Source organism: Mustela putorius, unplaced genomic scaffold (genome assembly GCF_011764305.1).
Source record: "Mustela putorius furo isolate JIRA1106 unplaced genomic scaffold, ASM1176430v1.1 tig00000698_pilon_pilon_pilon, whole genome shotgun sequence".
Classification (NCBI taxonomy): domain Eukaryota; kingdom Metazoa; phylum Chordata; class Mammalia; order Carnivora; family Mustelidae; genus Mustela; species Mustela putorius.
Genome location: NW_025421449.1, coordinates 1,048,354 through 1,070,209, shown reverse-complemented (window position 1 = coordinate 1,070,209; position 21,856 = coordinate 1,048,354). Strand labels below are relative to the sequence as shown.

The following is a 21,856-nucleotide window of genomic DNA, read 5'->3' as shown; positions in this document are numbered from 1 at the left end:
ACCCCAGACTCCCTGGCCAATGAAACCAGCAAGAAGCCACATCCGAGTCTCAGCAGGCATTGCTAATGCACCCAAAGCTGGGCCCCGGTCTGAAGGTGTCCTGGTGAAGATCAGGATGGAGCTGGTCCCTTCCGCTGTGCCACTTCCATAAGCATACCACACCCTGGCTACCCACCCTCACCCACTGCAGATCCAAGGTGAAGGCACCCAGCCGGCAGCTTACTTCTCCATAGCAGCCACGTGCCGTGTTTCAATCTTGCCCTTTGTGTGGAGAGCAGAGGACTTCTTGCCACCAAACAGGAGACCTGCCTTGGCCATCTTCAGCAAGATGATCCTGACAAGTTCGCCCAGGTACAGGCCGCTGATCATCTTCTCAAACCTACGATTTGGTGAACAGATCAGTAACAGCTGTGGTTATGGGTGTGTAGCATCCTTTGCCCATGAGCCACGGCCGTGGTCAAGGGTCATGAGAAATGGAAGCACCACTCCATGGGTCAGGGGGCCTTAGGCCCCTTCACAGCCTCGGGTGCCTTTGGGAGCTCACTTGTCTCCTCTGGACTGCACTCCCCTAACCTATAAAAGGAGAGAACTGCACTAGAGGAGATCTATGATTCCTTCCTGCTCATGAAGTGCTTGAATCCAAGAATCTTTATCACCCCTGGCCATGGGGATACCATTCTCATATGAGGCATAAGGAATCCCAACCTCAGGGATTTCAGGTGCCCCCCAGACCACCAACCATGGCAAATTTCAGATGCTTCCAATGCCTACGCCATACTTTGGGCCAAGAAAGAAAGATACTCTGTCTGGGAGATGGGCTTGAAAGGCTCTCCAATAGTGTGGATGAAATATCCCACTGGGCTGCCCACACCTTGATTCCGAATCTGCATCCGACAAGCAATGACTAACTGTTTCCCAGGAAAACAACTAAATTTAATTTTTATTCTCCCAACATAATAGGGCACAAAATCAAGGACAACCTGTTTTCTAATCAACTTTATCTATTTCATTAGAGAAAGTTGTAGAACATCGCAGAAACAGAAGACAATCAAAAGAAATCCAGGTTGGGTTTGGGGAGTGAAATTTATTTTAGGTGAAATGGAGAGAGCGAGGGTGATGAGGGTGATGATGGTCTTGGGCCATAACGGCTGTGTCACCGGTGAAATGGGTGTGTACCTGGGGGGCACACCAGGGATGCAGGGATATCCAAAGCAGAAATTTGCTTTCTGGGCATGCAGTGCTACTGTCTGAATGGTTTCTAGGAGGTATTTTAACTATTTACTCATCAGAGCTTCTTGGAAAATTGGCTGGGTCTAGACAAATGTACAAGAAGCCTGGAACATCTTACAGGGCCAGAAAATAAGAAAGTCCATAAAGAGTGATGAGAACACATCGAAAGGACACAGGACCAGCTTGAAGGGGCTTCCGTTGGCCAAATGTGGAAATATCCAAGCATCAAAATAAATAATGATAGGAATAAATAATACCCCATTAAATAAGAGGAAGAATCCTATGAGGATTCCTACAAAGATAAACAGATAGATGGAGGAGACAGGAAAGCCATGGTTTACAGGAGAATCACAACAAAGAAAGACAATGAATTTAGAAATTCATCAATGGATGCTCAAAATAAAGAGTGAAAGTTAATGGGAAACAGGATATTTCCATAGTCTCCAAGTATCTCTTCACCAGACAGTATTCATGACAGAAGGGATAGTAACAACTTCTGGGAGAACCTGTTATGCAGCCCCCTGGCCAAGTGATCTGGGGGAGCCAAGCAAGGAATGAACAAACGTCCAGGGCCTCCAGACATGATGCACTGAGGAGGGCCCACGTCTCTTCTGTGACCGTCCTGCCGAAAATGCACACCTGAATCTAATCACGAGGAAACCTCAGACAGTTGAGGGACATTCTGTGTAATAAATGGCTTGCACGCTTTAAGCTCACGAAAAAGAGATACTACAGAGGGTTTCCAGGCTCAAAGAGGCTCAAGAGAAAGCCACAAGCTGTCATGGGTGATCCTGAACAGAGCCTGGGCCAGGACCATTCCTTTTTTCTTGTTTTATAGAGGACATTAATGGGACAGCTAATGAATTTTGAGTAAGGTCTGTAAATTAGATATTAGAACTGATTAAGTGTTAATTTCCTAATTTTGACTATTATACTTTGGTTCTGGGAGAGACTATACTCGTTTGCAGATAATACACTTTGAAGTATTCAGGAGTGAAGGAATATTATATTTGCAACTTAGTTTCAAATGACTCAGAAAAGTAATTTTATTCAGACATTTTGTGTATATGTGTATGTATATACATATACACAGAAACAGAGAGAGAATATTCATACTTAAAGAATCTGGGTGGAGGGGAATCTTGAACCATTTTTGTAACTTTTCTGTAAGCCTAAAATTATTTTTTAAAAAATTTTAAATACCTTTTCATTCAACAAACACTTAATGAGAACCAATAACATGTAAGACAGCGTGCATAGAAAGGAAAGAAAACTCAGATGTGCAGCTCTGGGGGTTCAGCGTGTAGGCAGAGCTGACGCAGACCCCCAGTCGCTCTTCTCCTGGTGAGCATGGTGTGAGAGCCGAGAAAGACTCCCCAAGACCTGAGCTGGGAAGGCACCGCAGCACCTACGAACTTCCCTGGGTCCTGCTCCCTTGGGCTGCACTGGGTTTGTTCTGTGGCTGAGCGTCCAAAGGCACCAAGATGGCAGGACGCGAAGCACCTGGTCCCCAGGGGTAGCCACCCCCCAACATGTACACACTCTAGAAATAGGGACTGAATTAGAATTGGGTTATGACCTAGAGGAGATCACTCCATCTCCTCACCTTCACTTTCACAGGTGCCCGATGAAACTAAAACCCAAGCCTGGCCTTGTGACAGGTAACTGGTCACCACTGGAAAGCCTCCCACATTCAAGGTGTACCTGAGGGACTGGGTATTTCCTGATGCCAACGCCCCGATGACAGCACAAGGGGACTCACAGCTGCTTCCCGGGGTTGAGAGAGCCGAGGTCCAGCTCCCGGTCGAACTCGGTACGGATGTCCTCCAGAGCCCCGTCGTCCCCGAAGGCCCCCCACTCCGTGCTGATGCACATCCTCCCCTCGTCGCCTTCCACCAGGTCGATGTTGTTCATGTCCTCCATGTAACACGCATTGGTACCAGTGCCTGCATGAGGGATCAGAGCAAACAGGCAAAGACCGAAAGGCTCCCAGCTGGGCAGAGACACAGAGACCTCTCAAGTGCCTGAGAGCCCTCTGAATGTACCACAAAGTACTTTTGATCCACTTCCCGGGCTGGTTCTCACTGAGGGAAGCAGCTTTGGCAAGCCTGGGAGTTCATGAGGAATAAAGCTGATATGTCAAGTCTACACTTCTCAGATGTTAATGGTTTGCTGTCCTGAATGGAGCTGATTGTGAGGAAGTCCCATGAATATGGATGAAAGCTGACAGAGCACATTTACAAAGATGAGGATGAGTGAACCTAACCTTGGAAATTTAAAAAAAAAAAAAAAAAAAAAAAAAAAATTCACCCACCCAGTCATTTTTTTAATCCTTTCCCTAAACTACTTAGCCTCTTCTCTATTGATACTAAAAATATTCTTTACTCAGGGCCTGCCACAAATTGCTCCCAGCAGAAGCTACATCCTTATCTTTGACAGCGATAAGCTATCACACAAGAACGCAACATTCCATTACTCACACACAAAATCACTCCAAGGAAATGCCTCAAGCACAAGAATACTGGGGAGTGGCTACAAATGGACAGTCCACGGGAGACGGCCCCCCACCGGGGGAAATGTTCTACAGCTGGATCCAGGTGACGGTCAGGGATGGTCAGGAAACTCGATATCTACTAAAAACCATTGGGTTGTACACCTTCAATGAGAATTTTCACTGCTCAAAGCTGCTTTAAAAATTATTTTTTTAAAGTGTCTTTCCCTGTCTGATGCTCTGGTCTGAGGATTTTAAAGCCAACATGAGAAATAAGAAATGAGAGAAGCGAATGTAATGCAGTATGTGGAAAAAGCTTTTCTAAGAAAAGCGGGGACACAGTTAAGGTGTGGCAGCCGATCTGCAGTCTGCCAGACGCAGTCGCCGAGACGCAGTGGACGGGGCTTGAAGCTGTGGCTGCAGGCGCCCATCGCATGGCGAGCTGTGGGGCTCGGGAACTGGGAAGGCAGATAAAGCCCCTCAGGTGTAAAGATCCTGCCCTTTGGGAACGTCCAGCTGAGGAGTGATTCAGAAAACTCTCCCCAGGGGAGACGGTAGGATCTGTTCAAGAACAGCTGATAAACCCAATCCACCCAGCTTCCGGTCCCCCACACTGCCTTCTCACAGACACCTCTGGCAGACCCCCTCCCATTCAGGTGTTGAGGACCACCGAGCAGATACCTCCACTGTGCTGCGACACCCCACCATGTCCTATGTGCACAGGGGAATGGCCTCTTGGCTGGTCACCTTGCTTCCGTTGTTGCCCACAAGAGTCAATTCTCTGTTTGACGCAGAAGCCAAAATGTGTTTCTTAAAAATGCATAACCCGTTGATCCACCCCCACCCGACGTCCTCCAGGGCCTTGCTGCCTGCCTCCTCTCAGGATGGAAGCCAAAGACCACACAGGGACCATGTCCCATGTCCTGTGCCGTTGGCCCGGTCCTGTTCATTCTCTCTGGCCTGAAGAGCCCAGTCCTCTCAGCCTTCAGTCACTGTGGTTCAGCCACCACCAGCTTCTAGGGTTCCTGGAGCATCGCAGACCAATCCCACCTCAGAGGCCACAGGTCTCCTCTTTGCTTAACCAGGGCCTCTCTTCCTGTCCATCTCCACTTTGTTCCTTCCTCCTTATCCCCCGAGGTCCCTGCTCAAATGTTACCCTCAGAGAAACCTGTCTTCCCCCTCCACCACACTCATTCTCAGTCACCTCAACCTGCTTCCCTCTTGTCATCACACCAACCATGACCTGATATTACTTGTCTGGACCTTTCAGGCCTTTCACCCAGGCCCCCACTGAAAGCTGCAGGAATACAGGAATTACCTCCACTGCAAACCCGAGGCAGAGCACAGGGTCTAGCACCCAAGAAGCACTCCGCAAGTGCCTGTCAAATGAATGCATTAATTTTCCATTTTTCCACATTACATCTCATGAACAGAAAGTGCCAGTACCCTCCCACAGAATGTGCTCAGGTTGCTAAAACTGAGCCCCAGACTAGCCCCTTTTCCCGACCTGGAAAATCAAGTCAAACTGAATTACCAATGATGACACCAACTTCACAGTAGGGATCATCATAGGCGCACGTCATCATGGTCCCCACGGTGTCATTGACCAAGGCCAGGATGTCCACATCTATGTCCTGATGGAACACAAGTCCCAGAGGGCGTCAGGGGGTAGGAAGGGCCCATCATCCCTTTATCTTTTCCCAGAAAGGAAGCAAGAGCTGTGAAGCTGATGGGACAATCGCTAGATCCTGCCTGGAAGAGACAGAGCCTCTGTCAGATTCAGGGGTCTAGAAGAGAGAAAGAGCAGTTGGGAACTGAAGAGTGGAACCCAAGCTCCTGCCTTATGGCTGAAGGCCTCTGTGCAATGGAAATATGAGGACAGACCACCAGGAATCCAGCCTTTTATTGGAGAGACCCCTGAGGAAAGCATGTTTCTCCTGGGAGCAAAGCCCTCCCTCGCCCACGGGGACAGCTTAACCAGCCTCCGCCAAGTCCTCTCCATGGGCAGCACCACGGATTTCTCATCTGGGCTTCCCATGTTGACGAGTCAACTTGGATTGTTACCCCAAGGTAATATGGTTCCCCAAGGTTTGGGGGGAGCATTCTAAAGTGAAGTGAAACAATAAAAGAAAAACAAGGCTACAAAAGATTATGATGGCATCTTTAGAGAGAAAAAAGACTAGAAGGGTATCCATCAAAATACTGTTCTCGCTATCAGGACAACAAATAAGTTGGATTTATTTGTCTACTTCTCAGCTCAGCAAGGACCATGTCTTGCTTTTTCAGTTTAGATTATCATAAAATTTATTCAACAAATAGAGATAACCCACAAATAGAGAGTAGAAAATAGGAAAGACGGCCGGTCTGGAAAGAAAGCGATCTTTGAAGCTCAGAGAGGAAAGGCGACTAGAGCATTACACATGCACGGGGTCTAACCAAGACCTTCTGAGGTGGCTGTGGCAGCTGGGGAGGTCCCAGGAAAGCGTGAGGCCACATTTCAATGGCCACTGGAACAAGCACCATGTACCGAGGCTTACCAGTGAGTATACCCAAATTGGTCACAACTGATCACACCTACACCACAGTGAGATCTGCCCCAGGATCAATTCCTTCTCTGATTCTCCTTCCAAGACAGACACAGTAGGAAACCCCACAGGGAGAGAAAGGGGCTAGGACAGGGAGGCGAACCCCTCACCTTGTGTTTTCTTATGGCTTTGGTCAGACAACTCACTACATCTGTGTCTTGAACTCCCCGTGCCTTAAACTTCTTGGTCCATGAAAGCAGGATACCCTGGTGGAAGATTTCAGAGCCAGTTAAAATGAAGAAGGTGCTCAGTTCTGAAACTCTGACAATGAGTGGCAGAAATCTCAAGCATGAAGCACATCTGTACGGGCTTCTCCTCTTGAAGCTGAATCACCCCCAACACTTTCAACATTCCTTCAGAGGCTTTTTCTAACCATGTAAACATCTTTATTTCATCTGAGCAGTTTGAAACAGTATACGGAATGGCAGACAGGACAATTGCTGAGGACCTAGACTCAGCAAGACATTAGTCAAGTCATTTAACCTCTCTGAGCCTCAGTTACTCATCCGCGAAACGGAGAACCCTCATCTCCCTGCCCCTATCACAGGAATGCTCTGATGGAAATACCCGGCCCGTAGTAGATACACATTACGTACACAGGATGCATATGGATTGCCAGATCCACAAAACAGAACCAACACGGTGTTAGTGAGCAGGACTCCCTTGGGAACTTAAGTTCAACTTAGAAAAATTGCTCTCTCTTTGGGTTATCAATTATTTGCATAAAAGTGGTGTTTCCTAGAGCGCCTGGCTGGCTCAGTTGGTAGAGCATGCAACTTTTAATCTCGGGGTCATGAGTTCAAGCCCCACGTTGGGTGTACAGATTATTTAAAAATAAAATACTTTTTTTAAAAATGTTTTTTTTTTAAAACGGTGTTTCCCAAGAGTTTTGTAAAATAGTGAATAATCAGAATGTTTCAGGCTAGAAGAAAAGTTTGGAGATTAAGAGATTTGCCCGAGGCCACCCAATCAAAAAATAGCTGAACCCAAACTCAAAGAATCCCCACCATGCCCTCCAAGTCCTCTCAGTTTACGGATAAAGCTGAGATTTACAGAAGGAAACTGCTCTAGATCTCACAGTGAGTGAGTCCAACTGGAATGCCCTGGTCTGATTCCAGACCAGAGACCAGGGCTTTTTCCCTGCACCACAGCACTACCTAGTGGCAGCGCTCCCTAACTTCTTCCTTCACAGGTCATGGGAACATCCCTGCTTGGTGAGATAGAGGGCAACCACCCCCTCACCCCCCTCAAAAAGGCTGCTAGGGACAATGTGGTATGTATTAGAGGCAGGGTGTATGAGGGAGTGGAGAATAAACGCTTGTAATATACAGTTAAATGGAAAATTTTAAAGGACCTTATTATATTTCTTAAAACTGTGCGTACATATGAATACTATGCAAACAGCATAACATCAGTATTTATTTAGTATAGACATGACTAGAAGGCCAACAATGCAAGTACTGGGTCTCCTGAAGGTTGGGCTTAGAGTTTCTGATTTCTTCTTTAAGCTTTTCAATCCTATCCTCTTCTCTATCTCTCCCCCTCTCTCTCTCCTATATAGAAAAGCATTACCATTTTATCATCAGAAACACACACACAGACACAGAAATTTCTCTTCTGCTAAGACTTTTCTGTTCCCTCATTTAAAAACAACAAAACAAAACAACAACAGTGAAGTGACCTCCCGTCTTAATTCCCAGGCTCTTATTTTCTTCAATCATCTTTTAGTTTCACAAAGAAACCTCCAGAGCCCACCCTCCTCAGGAAGGCCTCCCCTTTCCACCTCCTCCTGCACTCAGATGACTTACCAGCCCCACCTTCTCCAAGAGCCCTTATTTCAGCGTCACAAGCCTACATCCACAGCACAGCCTTGATGAAACGGCTGTGCCCACACTTTGTTGTTATCACTAGTACATTTCCTGTGGCTGAAGTTTTTCCACTTAACTTTAGACTTCACTGAAAGGCAGTCTGGGGGGAAATTTTTTAAAATGCAAATGATTCAACTAGACTTTGATAAGAAAAAGCACTTTTCGCTTTCTTGATATAATCAAGCACTTTTCCCTGGCTTAATTGTTTAAACTGACTATCCTTACTGGAAAATGGCACAAAATGGGTCAAAATGCTTTTAGGCACCTTCGTGGTATTTTAAACAAAGTTCTAGAGCTGTGTCTTTTCTGGAAAGGTGGTGCGGGCAGGAGCTGGTAATCTTGGGCTGAGCCGCTCTTGGCTGTGTGGCCTTGGGCAAATTCTCTTAACATCTCTGAGCTGCAGTTATTTTCTCAAATATGAAATGGAAATAATCATATCTACTTTGTATGACTGCTTGGGATTTTAATGAGATAATACACATAAGGAGTTCAGCATGTTGCAATATACAATACCACAATCAAAGGTACAGTGCTATTATTATTATTAATATTATTACATAAAGATGTTGGTAGGGATTTGGCTTAGAAAAATGCCAAAATCTTGGATAAACAAACCATACAGTCACCTCCCAGTTATCAAGAAAATACGCAAGTGTGGTTCTCAAACTCAAATGAACCCCAACAGAGCTTGAGAGGTCTCCTCCTTCTTCCTGGGGTCTCCATTTCTGAGCACAGAGAAGAGCCATTGAACTACTAGGTGAATCCGATCTCTATCCCATGGTCTGATACCCACCACTCTTCCTCCACTCCCTCTATAGACTCTGGGACCTCTGCTCCTCCAGCCAGCAAAGCCAGCGACACGGCACAGCCCAACTCGGCCCGGCCTCTTCTCACATTCTCTAAACACTTCTTCATGCTAATTTTGTCCCATCCTTTTTTTTTTTTTTTTTAATAAAATAATAAAAATGAGAACCTCAACCCATGCCCTATCTACATAGATCATGGCTAGTTCCCACTCAATGGAATCAAGTAAATGACTGGCTGTACCTTTAATTGTCAGATAGTTAATAATCACCTATAAAATACAAGACACCATGCTATAGACCCTGCAGGTAGAGAAGAATATAAAACAGGCGTGCCTGGGGGCTCAGTTGGTTAAGCATCTGCCTTCAGCTCAGGTCATGATTCCAGGGTCCTGGGATCGGGCTCCCTGCTCAGCGGGGAGTCTGCTTCTCCCCCCCTCTCTGTCCCTAACCTCCTTGGGCATGCAGTCTCTCTCTCTCAAATAAATAAATAAAATCTTTAAAAAAAAAAAAAAAGACTAATATAAGACAGTGCCTGCCCTCCAGAAACATCTGTTGAGGCAGGGGACAAGGTACAAAAGCACCAAGAAACCACTGACATAGGGACAGTCCTTGTGGTAGCGCTGCAGCTACCACTGATGCAACAGGCACAGTCTGGTCTAAACATCTCCTCAACCCGGCAGGGAACTGTTATTACCCGTTTTACAGATGGAAAATCAAGTAGCTTAAGAAGTTATGAACTTGCCCAGGGGACACAGCTTGCTCTGAGCCATGCTGCAAAGATAAGTCTGTGGGATATGATAACCCATTCTTTTTTTTCCACTCCTCCCCACTGATGATGGCTCAAGCCAGCAACAGCAAATACATCCTAGGGCAGGCTGGGATGTCAAGGTTCTCCATGAATGGACCACCAGCTGGGCATCATGACCGGCACGTGCAGGAAGAGACCATGGGCCCCTACCCCCAGACTGGTGTGGCCTGGGGATACCTGACTCTTGACTATGACTCCCTGACCCCAGAAAGCTCATTGTTCTTTCCTGTGGCCCCTTATTTATTCTTGCAGACTGACATAAGATTGGGTTTGATTTCTCCCTGTTTATTAGTTGAATGTATGAGGCACACAGAGATGAGACCTCCCGCCGGACAGCTGCACAGTTGAGACTGTATGTCCCAACACTGTCCCTCCAATGACCCCACCTGCAGCCTTCTCCTCAGGGCTCATGGTGAGGGAAACCCCCCAAGCCTTCTGCTCTTGTTCCAGTTGGCTATGTCTGGGGTGCTAGGTGTGGTCCGCAGACCACCAGCATCCATATCCATCACCCAGGAAGCTGTTAGAAATGCAAATCTAAGGCCCCACTGATTGAGAATCTCTTGGACAGGGTCCAGCAATCTGTGTCTAACAAGCCCTCCAGGGATCCCCATGCAACCAAGTCTGAGAATGAAGGGGTAAAAACCATCCCATTACCATGTGCCATGCCCATGTCAAGTGCAAAATCAAGGCTACTGCATTTATGAGTCCCTGCCTCACATTTCCACCTCACTGCACAAAAAAAAGAAGAAAATAAAACAAGAAGACTCCTGCTGACCTCTCCTGTTCCCAGCCTGACTCCTGAACATACCCACATTCTCTAGCCCCAACCCCAAACTCTGCACGGCTTCTTCCTTCCTGGTCATGAACCTTATTACCTCTTCCAGTTTAGTCTGTCTGCAGGGAAAAGAGAAGGTTAGGCCAAGGGGCAATTTCTTATGCTTCAACCCCCTTGTCTTCATGAAATCTGCCAGACAGTCAGCGATGTAGTCAAACAGCTGCAGAGAAGAGAAAGCACAGGAAGTTGGGCTAAGGCGTGGTCAGCTATAAACTTGATGTCAAGGCCTCCCCCCCGCCCCTTCCCCATACCTCTGAGCCATTCCCTCGGATAATTTCATTGGGTGTTGGGTAGAACTGACTCTCCATCTGGACCTTTCTTTTCCCCGCTTCAGAGACTTGCACCTTCAACACGCGAAACTTGGACCCTCCAAAATCCAGGGAAAGGAACTCCCCATTTTCTATGGGGGAAAAAAAAAGGTATCATTTAGCGAAGGCTGTTCTATGCCCAGCTCAGCTTTAGAAGTTGGGGTGTGACCCAAATCTGCCCACCCGGCCTTGTTGGAGGGCGTGAATGCAGAGAAGGCCAATGTGATCCTACTTCAGGCAGATAGTATCAGAAATGGGCCTTGAGGGTGGAGCCCAGTCCAGCATGCCCCAACCAGGCTGAGGGAGCTGATATTCCAAGTGCGGGCAAAGTGCTGGTAAGGCAGGAGGAAAAGGCAGGGAGGCGTGCAGGGAAAGGAAACCAGCCCCATACAAGCCTCAGTCTCTTGGACAGATGGGAAATACCCCGGGAGGGTAAAGAGATAGGGACCCAAGGATGGCCCTTACAGGGCCAAGGATCTTCACATTTGGGGTCAGACCCAGCCCAGTGCAAGACAGATGCTATTAAGAAAAAGGTGGATATGACCCCTATGTTAAAGTGAGGCAGCCCACTTTGGTGACTTCAACTCAGGATCCAGCCAGGATTCCTGCCAGGATGCCTGCCAGCCTTCTGCACCAGCCACAGATACGGGATAAGAACACATACTTGTGGACCCACAATCCTTTGTATAGAACTATCTGTGCCTGAAAAGTGCTGACAGGTACTAGGCATTATAAGGTACATTATATGGTACAGTATATATCGTTATATGGCGTGTATGCCCAAGGCACATGTGAGTGAAATTCTAGGACCACAGATCTGGTTCCCAGTGGCCTTGTTTTGTACCACGTGACTTCAGATACAGCTGCATGGGGATGAGGGACCAGCTGGCCATTCGGATTTACTCCGTGTGACATGTGAAATAAAACAGTGAGAATGGCTAGTCTGTGATAAAGACTGAAGTAGAAGCATCCCCCAAACCAGAGGTCAGCTGGGTGGCCAAGGTGGCCCCATGTATGTAGGCTGAAACCACAGGGGAAAATCTGAGTCCCACCGAGTCTGCTTGCAACCTGAGCGGACCACAGCTCCTGCCCTCAGAGTCCCACAAGATCCTGTACGTCCCCCTTTTGCTCTCCGTGTCCTTGTAAAACAGAACTCCTTTCCTACCGGGCTCGACTGAGTTCTCTGTTTGTGGCAGTCAGAGAGCTAGAGACAGGCCCTCCTGAGCAGTACTCCGCAAACTTGAATGTGCATGTGACTCTCCTAAGAATTTTAACATACAGATTGTGAGGTAGGGTCTGAGATTCTGGTGTTGTTTTTGTGTGTGTGTGTGTTTTAAAGTTTATTTATTTATTTAAGTCATCTCTACACCAAACACAGGGCTTGAACTCATGACCTTGAGCTCAAGAGTCATACACCAGTGGGGCGCCCTCGAGATTTGGTATTTCCAAACAGGTTCCCAGGTACAGCTGCTGCAGGTGTGTGGACCACAGTCAGAGCAGCACAGGCCTTGATCATTTCCAGACCCAGCCAGCTGGATCTTTTGTTTTTGTGGAGATTATCTGGGAAGCAAGATTCTTATCTCCCTAGATCTGCCCCCCAAAGAAGCCTGATGGAGCAATTTATTATTCAGGGAGGGAATCTAGGGACCTAATACTGTGCAACTTCTGTTTTCATCACATACCAAGCAAGAGATGTTTTCCCAGATGTTATCTTGTTGAACAGGAAATAGGGCAGATCACACAGTCCATGTACAAACATTCACTGAGCATGACTCTGTGCTAAATAACATGACAGGGGCTAGGGCAGCCCAGGGAACGCTCTCTAAACCCCAGAAGAGGTGGGACAGAACTGAGTGCAGAAGAACAAGAGGGAGGGAGGCAGCCAGCCAGAGCAGGTCCCTGGGAGAGGAACCGAGCCAAGGAATGAGCTCACGTAGGGAGGGTGGAGGCTGCTTTTGAGGAAGGAGGGAAGACAGAAATGCAGTCTCAGGATGAACTAGGAAGGATCTGGGGAAACTAGCCCACCCCGAAGAGCTTGAGCTTTCTTCAGAAGGTGAAGGGAGCTGCAGAAAGATTTTAAGCAGGGGTGTGCCCAGCTCTGAGTGAGATTTGGGGAAAATGCCTCAGGGCACCGACCAGGATAGACTGGGGGATTTTCATAGAAGAGGAGGTTCCTGGGCTGCAAATTCAGGTTAGAGGTCATCTCGGAACCTTCGTGCAGCATAGCACAGATTCGCTTCCTCTGGCCTCTGGCACCCTTATCAGCAGGCAAGCACCTTGCTTCAACAGTGACTCAACAGGGGATTTCCTGGAAACCACTTGGTCTGATCCCTTCTGCGACTTTGACCCCAGAGAAAGGACTCGTTGGACCCTGAGGGAGGGAGGACGCGCCTGAAGAAGAGGCAACAGCTACCGAAGGGCTGTCAGGATCTCTACAGCAATTATTACAATTATTATGACCTCCCGTCATGGGGCTGGGACACATGACATGGTGACGACAGCTAAGAAGAAGGTGTTGCACATTTGAAAATTGCAAAGAGGGTAGATCTTCAAAGTTCTTATTGGAAGAAAAAAGAAATTTGTAACTATGTATGTTGCTGAATGTTATTGTGGCCATCATTTTGTGGTATGTACAAACATCATGTTGTACAGCTGAAACTAATATAATGTTAAGGTAATTATATCTCCATTAAAAAAAATTTTTTTAATAATAAGAAGATAATGATCCACCTCTGTAGATAATGCTCCTGGGACCTTTCAGTGGCTCCAGGATTTCCTTCTCCTTGTCCTGTTCCCATTCCCTAGTGCAGCAGTGACTGACAGTGTTGACTGCTGGAGATCCAGACTCTCCACGGGAGAGATCTGAGAAACTATATGTTTAGGAATTGCACCAGGGGGCGAGCAGGGGACCCCTGTCCTGGGGCAGACCCCTGGGTCCATCAGCCAACCACATCAGGGCTCCCTGGGCTCCCCTTCAAGCCCCCCACCACGACCTTAGTAGCAGCAGCTGGAATCAGGTCTCCAGAGTCAGAGTCCCTGCTCCCTGCAGAGCCAGAGTCTCCTTTCCCTTGTGGCTGCTAGAGGGTGAGGCACAAATGCTAACACTTCTCAGGCATTTTGTAAGAACAGTGGACTGCAGCTCCCTGACGGAAAGGCTGGAGGGAACTAAGGTTCTACCAGTTTCCCCCCTCAGGTAGGTTTGGATGACAGGAGGGAAAGAGAGTAGGCGAACTCACGATCTCTCTGGAAACTGCATACATTTTTGAAATAGAGGCCCCAATGGATTCATAGCACTTTATTTGTTGGCTTTTGTTTGTTAGTGACCATGTAATTACACCACCAGCTCGCAGGAGCTACAGAAGGCTTGGGGCAATGGTTTGGATATTTTAAAGTACTCCTTCCACATGACTTCGTCTGATCCTAACAACCCTGATGCGGACAGGACTGCAGTGGTCCAGGGACTTACTGAGGCCACCTGCTGTGGAGGCTCTGGGCCCTAAGACCTCACGTAACAGGCTCACTGGTGAGATTTATGATGTGACAAGAGGCTCTAAGGAGAGGCACCACCTCCTGGCCTGAGGAGGGGCCTTCTAAAACTTGGTTCATTTCACTTACTTCCTGGAGCAGCCAGGGCCAGAAGACTCATCCATCCCAGCATTCTCCAGGGCCTCACAGTCACTTTCCCTTGCTTCTGGGGACATGGCTCAGCAGGAGAAGCCAAAGCACAGGAAGCCTGGAGGACTTCACCCTAGTTCCCCCTCCCCCACGACACACCCATGACTCAGGCACTTACTTTGAAAGGCCCTGGATGACCTGTCAAGGACCACAGTCCCATTGGCACTCTCCTAGAGGAGTGTCTGGAACTCATCAGATTTCAAAGCAGGATGGTCTCTCTCCAAAGCTTATGTCCCTCCAGAGGGGTACCTAGCCAACCCAGTCACCTACCCACCAGTGAGGAAAGAAGCTTCCTCCATCATAGTTCCCAGGGACCTCTTGGATGGTAGATGCTACTGTGACCCTCCGTCATTGGCCCAAAGGGGTCCAGGATCTGGCTATTCCAATCAAAGTCCCTGGGAGCTCCCCAGACTTCAGCCCCTGCTCTTTCAAGGGTCCCAAAGCCCCTGCTGGAGCTTGGTCAGAGCACTGAGACCCTGACATTGGTCCTCCGTGCTCTCATCTGACTTGGGCGTAACAGTTACACCTCAGGGCTCTTTAGGGATTATGTGAGACAGTGAGTTCCTAACACCCCTGACCACAGAAGGCTCCTGGTAGATACTACTTCCTGTCCCTCCTATGGCTATGCCCAGAGGCTGAGAATGGAGGAGTTGGATGGAACCTCATGGATTCCCACTAAAGGTCTCTAGGCTGTGGTCAGCAAAGTAATAGTTCCCCAAATATGTCCACATCCTAATTCCCAGATCCATGAATATGTTAGTTACCACAGCAAGGGAAAATAAGGTTACAGATGGAATTAAAATTGCTCATCAGTTGACCTTGAGGTTGGGAGATTATCCTGGATTATTTGGGTATGCCTAACTTAATCACAAGGTCCTTAAACGTGAAAGAGGGAAGCAGAAGGGTCAGACTCAGAGGGAGACTTAAGCTAACTCGCTGGTTTGGAAATAAAAAGGGGCATGAGTTCAGGAACACAGGCAGCCTCTGGAAGCTGGAAAACACAAGGAAAGAGATTCTACCCTAGAACTTCTGGAAGGAATGCAGCCCTGACACCACTGTGATTACAGCCCTGTGAGACCCACTTCAAACGTCTAAACTTCAGGGCTGAAAGAGAATAAATTTCACGGTTTTAAGAAGCTAAATTTGTGATAACTCGTTACAGCAACAATAGAAAACAAATACAGAGGTCAACTCTCTCATTTTATAGATAAAGAAACTACACCTAAACATTTTGCCAAAGGACACTAAGAAATATCAGAGCTGGGACTAGAGGCCAGGTTTCTTGAATTATTTCCTCTTCCACCACATCATGTTGTCTCCCTTACTTACTACCTTGGACCTAGAATCTAGATACTTAGGCATGAAATACCATTTATTTTCCATTTGGCAAATATTTCAGGGCCTAGTAGGCATCAGGCACCATGCATGGTGCTCACCATTGTGAAGAGGACACAGGTCCCGTTCTAATGGAGCATCGACCCAGTAGGGAAACTCACACACGGCAGGAGTCAGGACAAGCACCTAACACAGCATGGGGACATTTCCTACATGGAGGCGGTGACCTCTACCCTGAGACCGAAAAGCTAAGTTGGTGTTCATGAGGGGAAGAATGTTGGGATACTCCAGCAAGTAAATAGACAAAATGTGTGGGGCCAACACATGCAGAAAAGAAAGCAGGATACATTTGAACTTTGGTTCAAAATTTTGGTATTGAATGGACAGAAGCAGAGAGAGTTGTGGAGGAGTATGCACAGAAGGCAGGAGAGATAAGCCCGGTACAGGGTCCCTGGCAGACCCTAGCCCCAGGGTCCCTGGCAGACCCTAGCCCCACTCACCTGAGCCATCTGGAATGGCCCTGACAAAGGTAGGCAGCATCTTCACAGAGGCTGTGGGGTTGGTGTCCTTCCCCAGGCCCTTCTGCATTTCAGCTTGGAAGCGAGCCATGATGTCCAAAAGGGTCTCATCAGAGAGCCGCATGTGGTACAGGAATCTGTCCACCTACAACAGAAGTCAGGGTGACCAGGGATGCCTTCTGGGCAATGGGCAGGGGGAGGCTTGTCCTTCAGTCAAGGCTGTCAATTCCCACTCCCATCATGAAGCTATTTTCTGACTTTGGGGACAGCTTCATGATGTGGAATCCCAAAGTTTCCTTACCTGACCCCTCACCAAGCTGGAGACAAGGTGGGGAGCTGAAAGAACAGAATGGAATGGAAGGTTGGGAGGTAGGATTTTATTCCTCTGGAAAGCAAACTCTCTGGTAGAAAGGATTCTCCCATTTTACTGATGGGACAATAGAGGGGCAAAAGCGACAGAGGATTCAGGGTTTCTGATTCCCAGTTCAGGGCCTGCACCATTGTCCCATTGCCTCTCCACTGCAAAAGACTAGCTAGAGCTTGAACCTTAAGCTCATAAACATAGAACCTTTCTAGAACCTTTCCTTTACGACGATGACCATATATACCCAAACTTGTTTCCCTTTGTTTATGGGCTGCTAGGAAGCTCAGAGCTCAATTCAGTTTCCAACTGTAATCTGTAAATTCTTGTTCTTTAATTTTTCATTCTGTTTTTAACTGAGACTGTTCTAATTAAGATGAAGTTTAATTTTCAAAGCCAGCTGAAACTGCTGCTAGTGGATGGATGACACTCAAGTAACTGGGAAATTGGGGCAAAGGACCACTGCCCTAATGGAGGGAAGTTATAAACATCACTATGACAATGCTCAGCCCACTTGAAGGTAGCGTCCTATCAGAAACGGCAGACCAGCTTCCTCCTCATGCTAACACTAACCATTTGGAATGGCAGCCTGAATTCCCAGGGCTCACTGGAATGGATTATTGAGGGGAGCAGGACTAGGGACAGTGGCAGAGATCCCCTGTATTTGCCCCTTCTGCTTAATACACATACTGAGCAGTCTTTCTACCTATCCTAGTCACAAGGAGACCTGATATCAGTGCATTCCTGGAGGAATCACTCTCCCACGCTTTTCTTTAAAGCTAAGAACATCTGTTGACGTCTACAGAGTGCTTTCACATACGTCACCTCATTTAATATCCCTGATATTGCTTGAGGCAGCCTAGTGAGGCCAGAGTTCTTGCTTCGGATTGAGAGGTGAGGACCCTAAGGCTCAGAACCATGATGCAGCAGTGGGACAGCTGCAAGTGAGTGGCGCACTGGGACTAGAATGCAGTCCCCATACTTCTTGCCCCACTGCCTGGTTTTGCTTCACAGCTCTGTGCACAACACAGGAGCCCAACAGAGACATTTTACCTGAAGTGCAGGGGTCACATAACCTGTATCATAGGATAGGTCCTAGCCATCAGCCAGGCCCCATGGGCAGGCATCCCAGCTCAGTCTGGAGACCAATCCCAAGACCCAAGTTTCCAGGGATTTGGGGACCAGAGACAGTCCAGAAAACCATCAGAGAGCCATTAACAAAAAAAAAGACAATTGGGCTTTCAATGTATTTGAAGAGATAGAATGGAAACAGGTCATGCTTCATTAAGAGCTTCCTGTTCACCCTGAGTCTGTTTATGACTAATTGGTTGGCACAGCTACAAACACAGAGAAAACCAACGGAAGGGATGTGACCCAAGTAATTAGGACTTGGGGAAGGGTGAGATGTGCTATGCAGCCCCAGAATAGAGAGAACTTCTCCAGCAACCCCGCAGCATCATCCCTCCCGCAGAAAGCATGGTTTTGAGGCTCTGCTGGGGTCGTTTGCCCCCTGCTGTTTAACAGAATCATTCAGACCTTTGGGTTCCTGCTCCTGCTGTTTCACTAAGTTAAAGTCATGAGAGAAAGAATGTCCACTTAGCAACAGTTTCTTGTTTATTCTCTGTACCTCCCAGGGGCCCTGGTACAGTAGCTAGAAGGGAAGAATGAAACATACGCTGGGGCAAAAAAAAAAAAAAAAAAGCTACATTTTAAATCCAAACAGGTGATCTGGGGCCTGCATAGACAGGTGCATTCTTTGCTGGCACTAAGGGAGGGCGTCTGAGTTACAGAAAACCAAGCACACTTTCGGTAAGACTCTGAAACCATAAAACAGGATTATCTTCTAAACAAAAGAGCTGATGAGCAGCACATTTAACGTGGAAGAACAAATTCCCAAAACTATAAGCTCAGATCTGCTGAATGACAGAATGTGGGGGCCAGAAGTGACTTTAGAGATCGCTTAGTCCAAAGGTCCCATATAAATTGAGAGTCATAAAAAGGTTCACCTCTTTGACTTAGTGATCCCAGTTCTAGAAATCTAACCTTAGAGTAATCCCAAAGATGGAAACATTAAATCCATCCCTTTGTTTTTCAAAGCAATATCTTCATTGTTAAAAAAAAAATGTTTTTGAGGGGCGCCTGGGTGGCTCAGTGGTTTGGGCTGCTGCCTTCGGCTCGGGTCATGATCTCAGGGTCCTGGGATCGAGCCCCGCATCGAGCTCTCTGCTCCGCAGGAAGCCTGCTTCCCTCTCTCTCTCTCTGCCTGCCTCTCTGCCTACTTGTGATCTCTGTCTGTCAAATAAATAAATTAAATCTTTAAAATTAAAAAAAAATGTTTTTGAAAGTAGCCAAGTTATGATGAGCAGTGTATGTAAGTGATGAATCACTGAATTCTACTCCTGAAACCAATATACCACTATATGTTAACGAACTAGAATTTAAATAAAAATTGGGGGGAAATAAAGTAGCCGAAGAGGGAAAAGGTGGAATTAAGACTATCCAACTGGACTGAATATTAGAAGATGTTAGAATAATAATTATGAAGAAATGGGAGAAATGTACGTAAGTGGTTACAATTTAACAATAAGTGAAGGACACAAAATTTAGAATTGTAGGTATGATATATTCACAGAAACATATTATAAGGGTTTTCACAGGGCAAATCTGACAGTGTTTGTGGGGGGGGGGGTTGGGATTAAAGGTAACATTTTCCCTTTTCGTAATGTTGACTTTCTCAACTGTAAAAAGTACACTTTGAAAACCTAGCCAGGCCTTCTCTTATGAGTGAACAATTTGTAGGTCAGTGACCAGACTCAGCCCAATGTTTTCAATAAGTCAAATAATGTCAATATACTGAATTGGAAGAGAAGCTTCCGGAGTGGTTTCTCCTTCCCTCCTTCCTCCTCCTCTCCTTCCTTCCTGTTTTACTTTGTTCTTCGTTTTAATGTTGGTATAGGGAGATTAAAATTAAAACAATTACAAATTGTTCCAGGGTCTGAATAGCAACCCTCACAGGCAAGTAATGCCCAGGAACTCGACAATTCTGGGGGCAGGAAGCACAGAAGCTAAGGAGCGGATGGCCGTCCTGACCCCGAAGAGAGAAAGGGCCTGTGCCTTTTGACCAGGTGTGCTGCTACCACATGGAGGAGTGCATGAACCCTTGTTCTCAGAACCTGTGAGTCATCCTGCAGTCCATAAACCAGATGCCCATTCTATCTCCGCCGCCCGTTCCTTAAAGTGGATACTCGGTGTTCCTGACTATCCTGACACAGCTCAATCTTCAGCTTTCTTGAAGGGGCGAGGGCAGGGGTGAGGGAAGGGTCAACTTCCGGCCTTGACAAAGGCTGACCCTCCTTCCAGAGGACCTGGAATGAGTCAGGCGAGGCTGCATAACCTTCCTCTTGAGCCTGCATCTAGGCTGGTGGACAAACATGTCCTTCCTGATTCTAGGATGTAACAACAGGTTAACTGCCACAGAGGGGCCCAAGAAAATGAAACTAGTTTGCAGAACCAAATGTAAGGGTTCCAAAGACTCCCTCTTGGGAGCTGGAGAAACACCATGCAGGTGTCCTCTGTACAAAGCAGATAGTAACAGAAAGTGAGTCCATCAGCAGTGCTGTGTAGGACATTTCCACCTCCTCAAGAAGTCAGTTGAGGGACTCTGAATATAATCAATAAATGAAAATTAAGACAGCTTAAATCAGATTGACTTACAACACTTTAAGATTTGCTGTAACTTCTAACCCAAATCTCTAATGAACGGAATTCCCGGGAGGTTTCTCACAGCAAGCACAAGAGGGCTGTAACGCGGTCATGCATTCTCTCTCTGTTCCAGAAGCCAGGAGGCATGGTGGCACAAAGGAAAGAATGCTAGGGAAGTCAGAGACTTGGGTTTAATCCTCACTCCACCTGAAATACTTGGGAGACCTTGGCTAAGTCTGCCCATAGGGCTCCTATTATCTGTAAGCTGAGAGACACTAGCGTCCAGAGCCCAGGCACTGGCAGCAGGAGTGGCTAGTGGGGCAGGCTGGGCTCATACCAGGCCTCCCGGAGACAATGCTGATGGGCTCTGGTTGAGGCTTGGCCACTGTTAAGAGTCCTACCTTAGGATGTGTTTTGTGCGGGGTTTTCTTGAGCAAAATGACAAAATAATGCACACCAGTGATGGCCCATCATTGGCAAACAGCACAAGCCAGTAATAAATAGTGCCATGACTGCACACTGAACCTCACACCCCTCCTGGTTCCCATGCTTACATTCTTCCAAGCACATGAAGCATCATGTGAATTACTTTAAAAGTTCTCAAAATTTTTCTCCCCTTTGTAGCGTTTCCTCCCAAATACCCCTTATATCAAATACAATCGGGGCACCTTGGTGGCCCAGAGGGTTAAGCCTCTGCCTTCGGCTCATGTCATGGTCTCGGGGTCATGGGATCGAGCCCGCATCGGACTCTCTGCTTGGTAGGGAGCCTGCTTACCCCTCTCTGTCTGCCTCTCTGCCTGCTTGTGATCTCTCTCTGTGTGTCAAATAAATAAATAAAATCTTAAAAAAAAAAAAAAAACCACAATCATCCTCAACCTTTCTGAAGACTCTCATCCCCTCCAGTCCCACATCTACCAGCCTTATCTACCACCTGTATCTACCAGGAAGTACCGAGTGAAATGCAAGGCTCAGGACAATGTGTAATGTCCAGCCTGCGGGAGAGTCACTTCCTCCCCCTTCCCTTGAGCTCTTCACTGGTCCTGCGTTCCTGTACCTTTTCTAATAAGCTGTCTTAAATCCTTTTTGGATGTAGGCAAAGTATCAATCAGTTCCACCAGCAACGAGTGAATCAGGGATCTCTCAGTTCTGCGAGTCCTTACCTTCTTGATCTGATCCTCCTTCAGCTTGCTGCAGTAAAACGCCATCAAGTGTACCGCAAACATTTTCCCCCAAGTTTGGTTTCTCTTGAGATGGGCAGAGATTTCTGTGAGGTGTTTACCCCTGTGTCTCCGGAGTGCTGCCCGCTCCCAGTTCAGGCTGGAGGGCCTCTGGCA

General features: G+C 47.3%; 1 protein-coding gene across 1 annotated transcript in view; it reads right to left on the bottom strand.

Annotated features, from left to right (window-relative positions):
* HKDC1 (hexokinase domain containing 1) overlaps positions 1–21,856 on the bottom strand; it is a 41,336-nt gene extending 19,480 nt beyond the window's left edge. Inside the window, exons 1-8 of the mRNA XM_004769545.3 lie at positions 21,683–21,856; positions 16,442–16,604; positions 10,875–11,023; positions 10,664–10,783; positions 6,417–6,512; positions 5,256–5,355; positions 2,993–3,176; positions 224–379 (exon numbers count right to left, since the gene is read on the bottom strand). Coding sequence (XP_004769602.1) covers positions 224–379; positions 2,993–3,176; positions 5,256–5,355; positions 6,417–6,512; positions 10,664–10,783; positions 10,875–11,023; positions 16,442–16,604; positions 21,683–21,745 — 1,031 coding nt within the window. The 5' untranslated portion in view covers positions 21,746–21,856. The remainder of the gene's footprint in view (positions 1–223; positions 380–2,992; positions 3,177–5,255; positions 5,356–6,416; positions 6,513–10,663; positions 10,784–10,874; positions 11,024–16,441; positions 16,605–21,682) is intronic.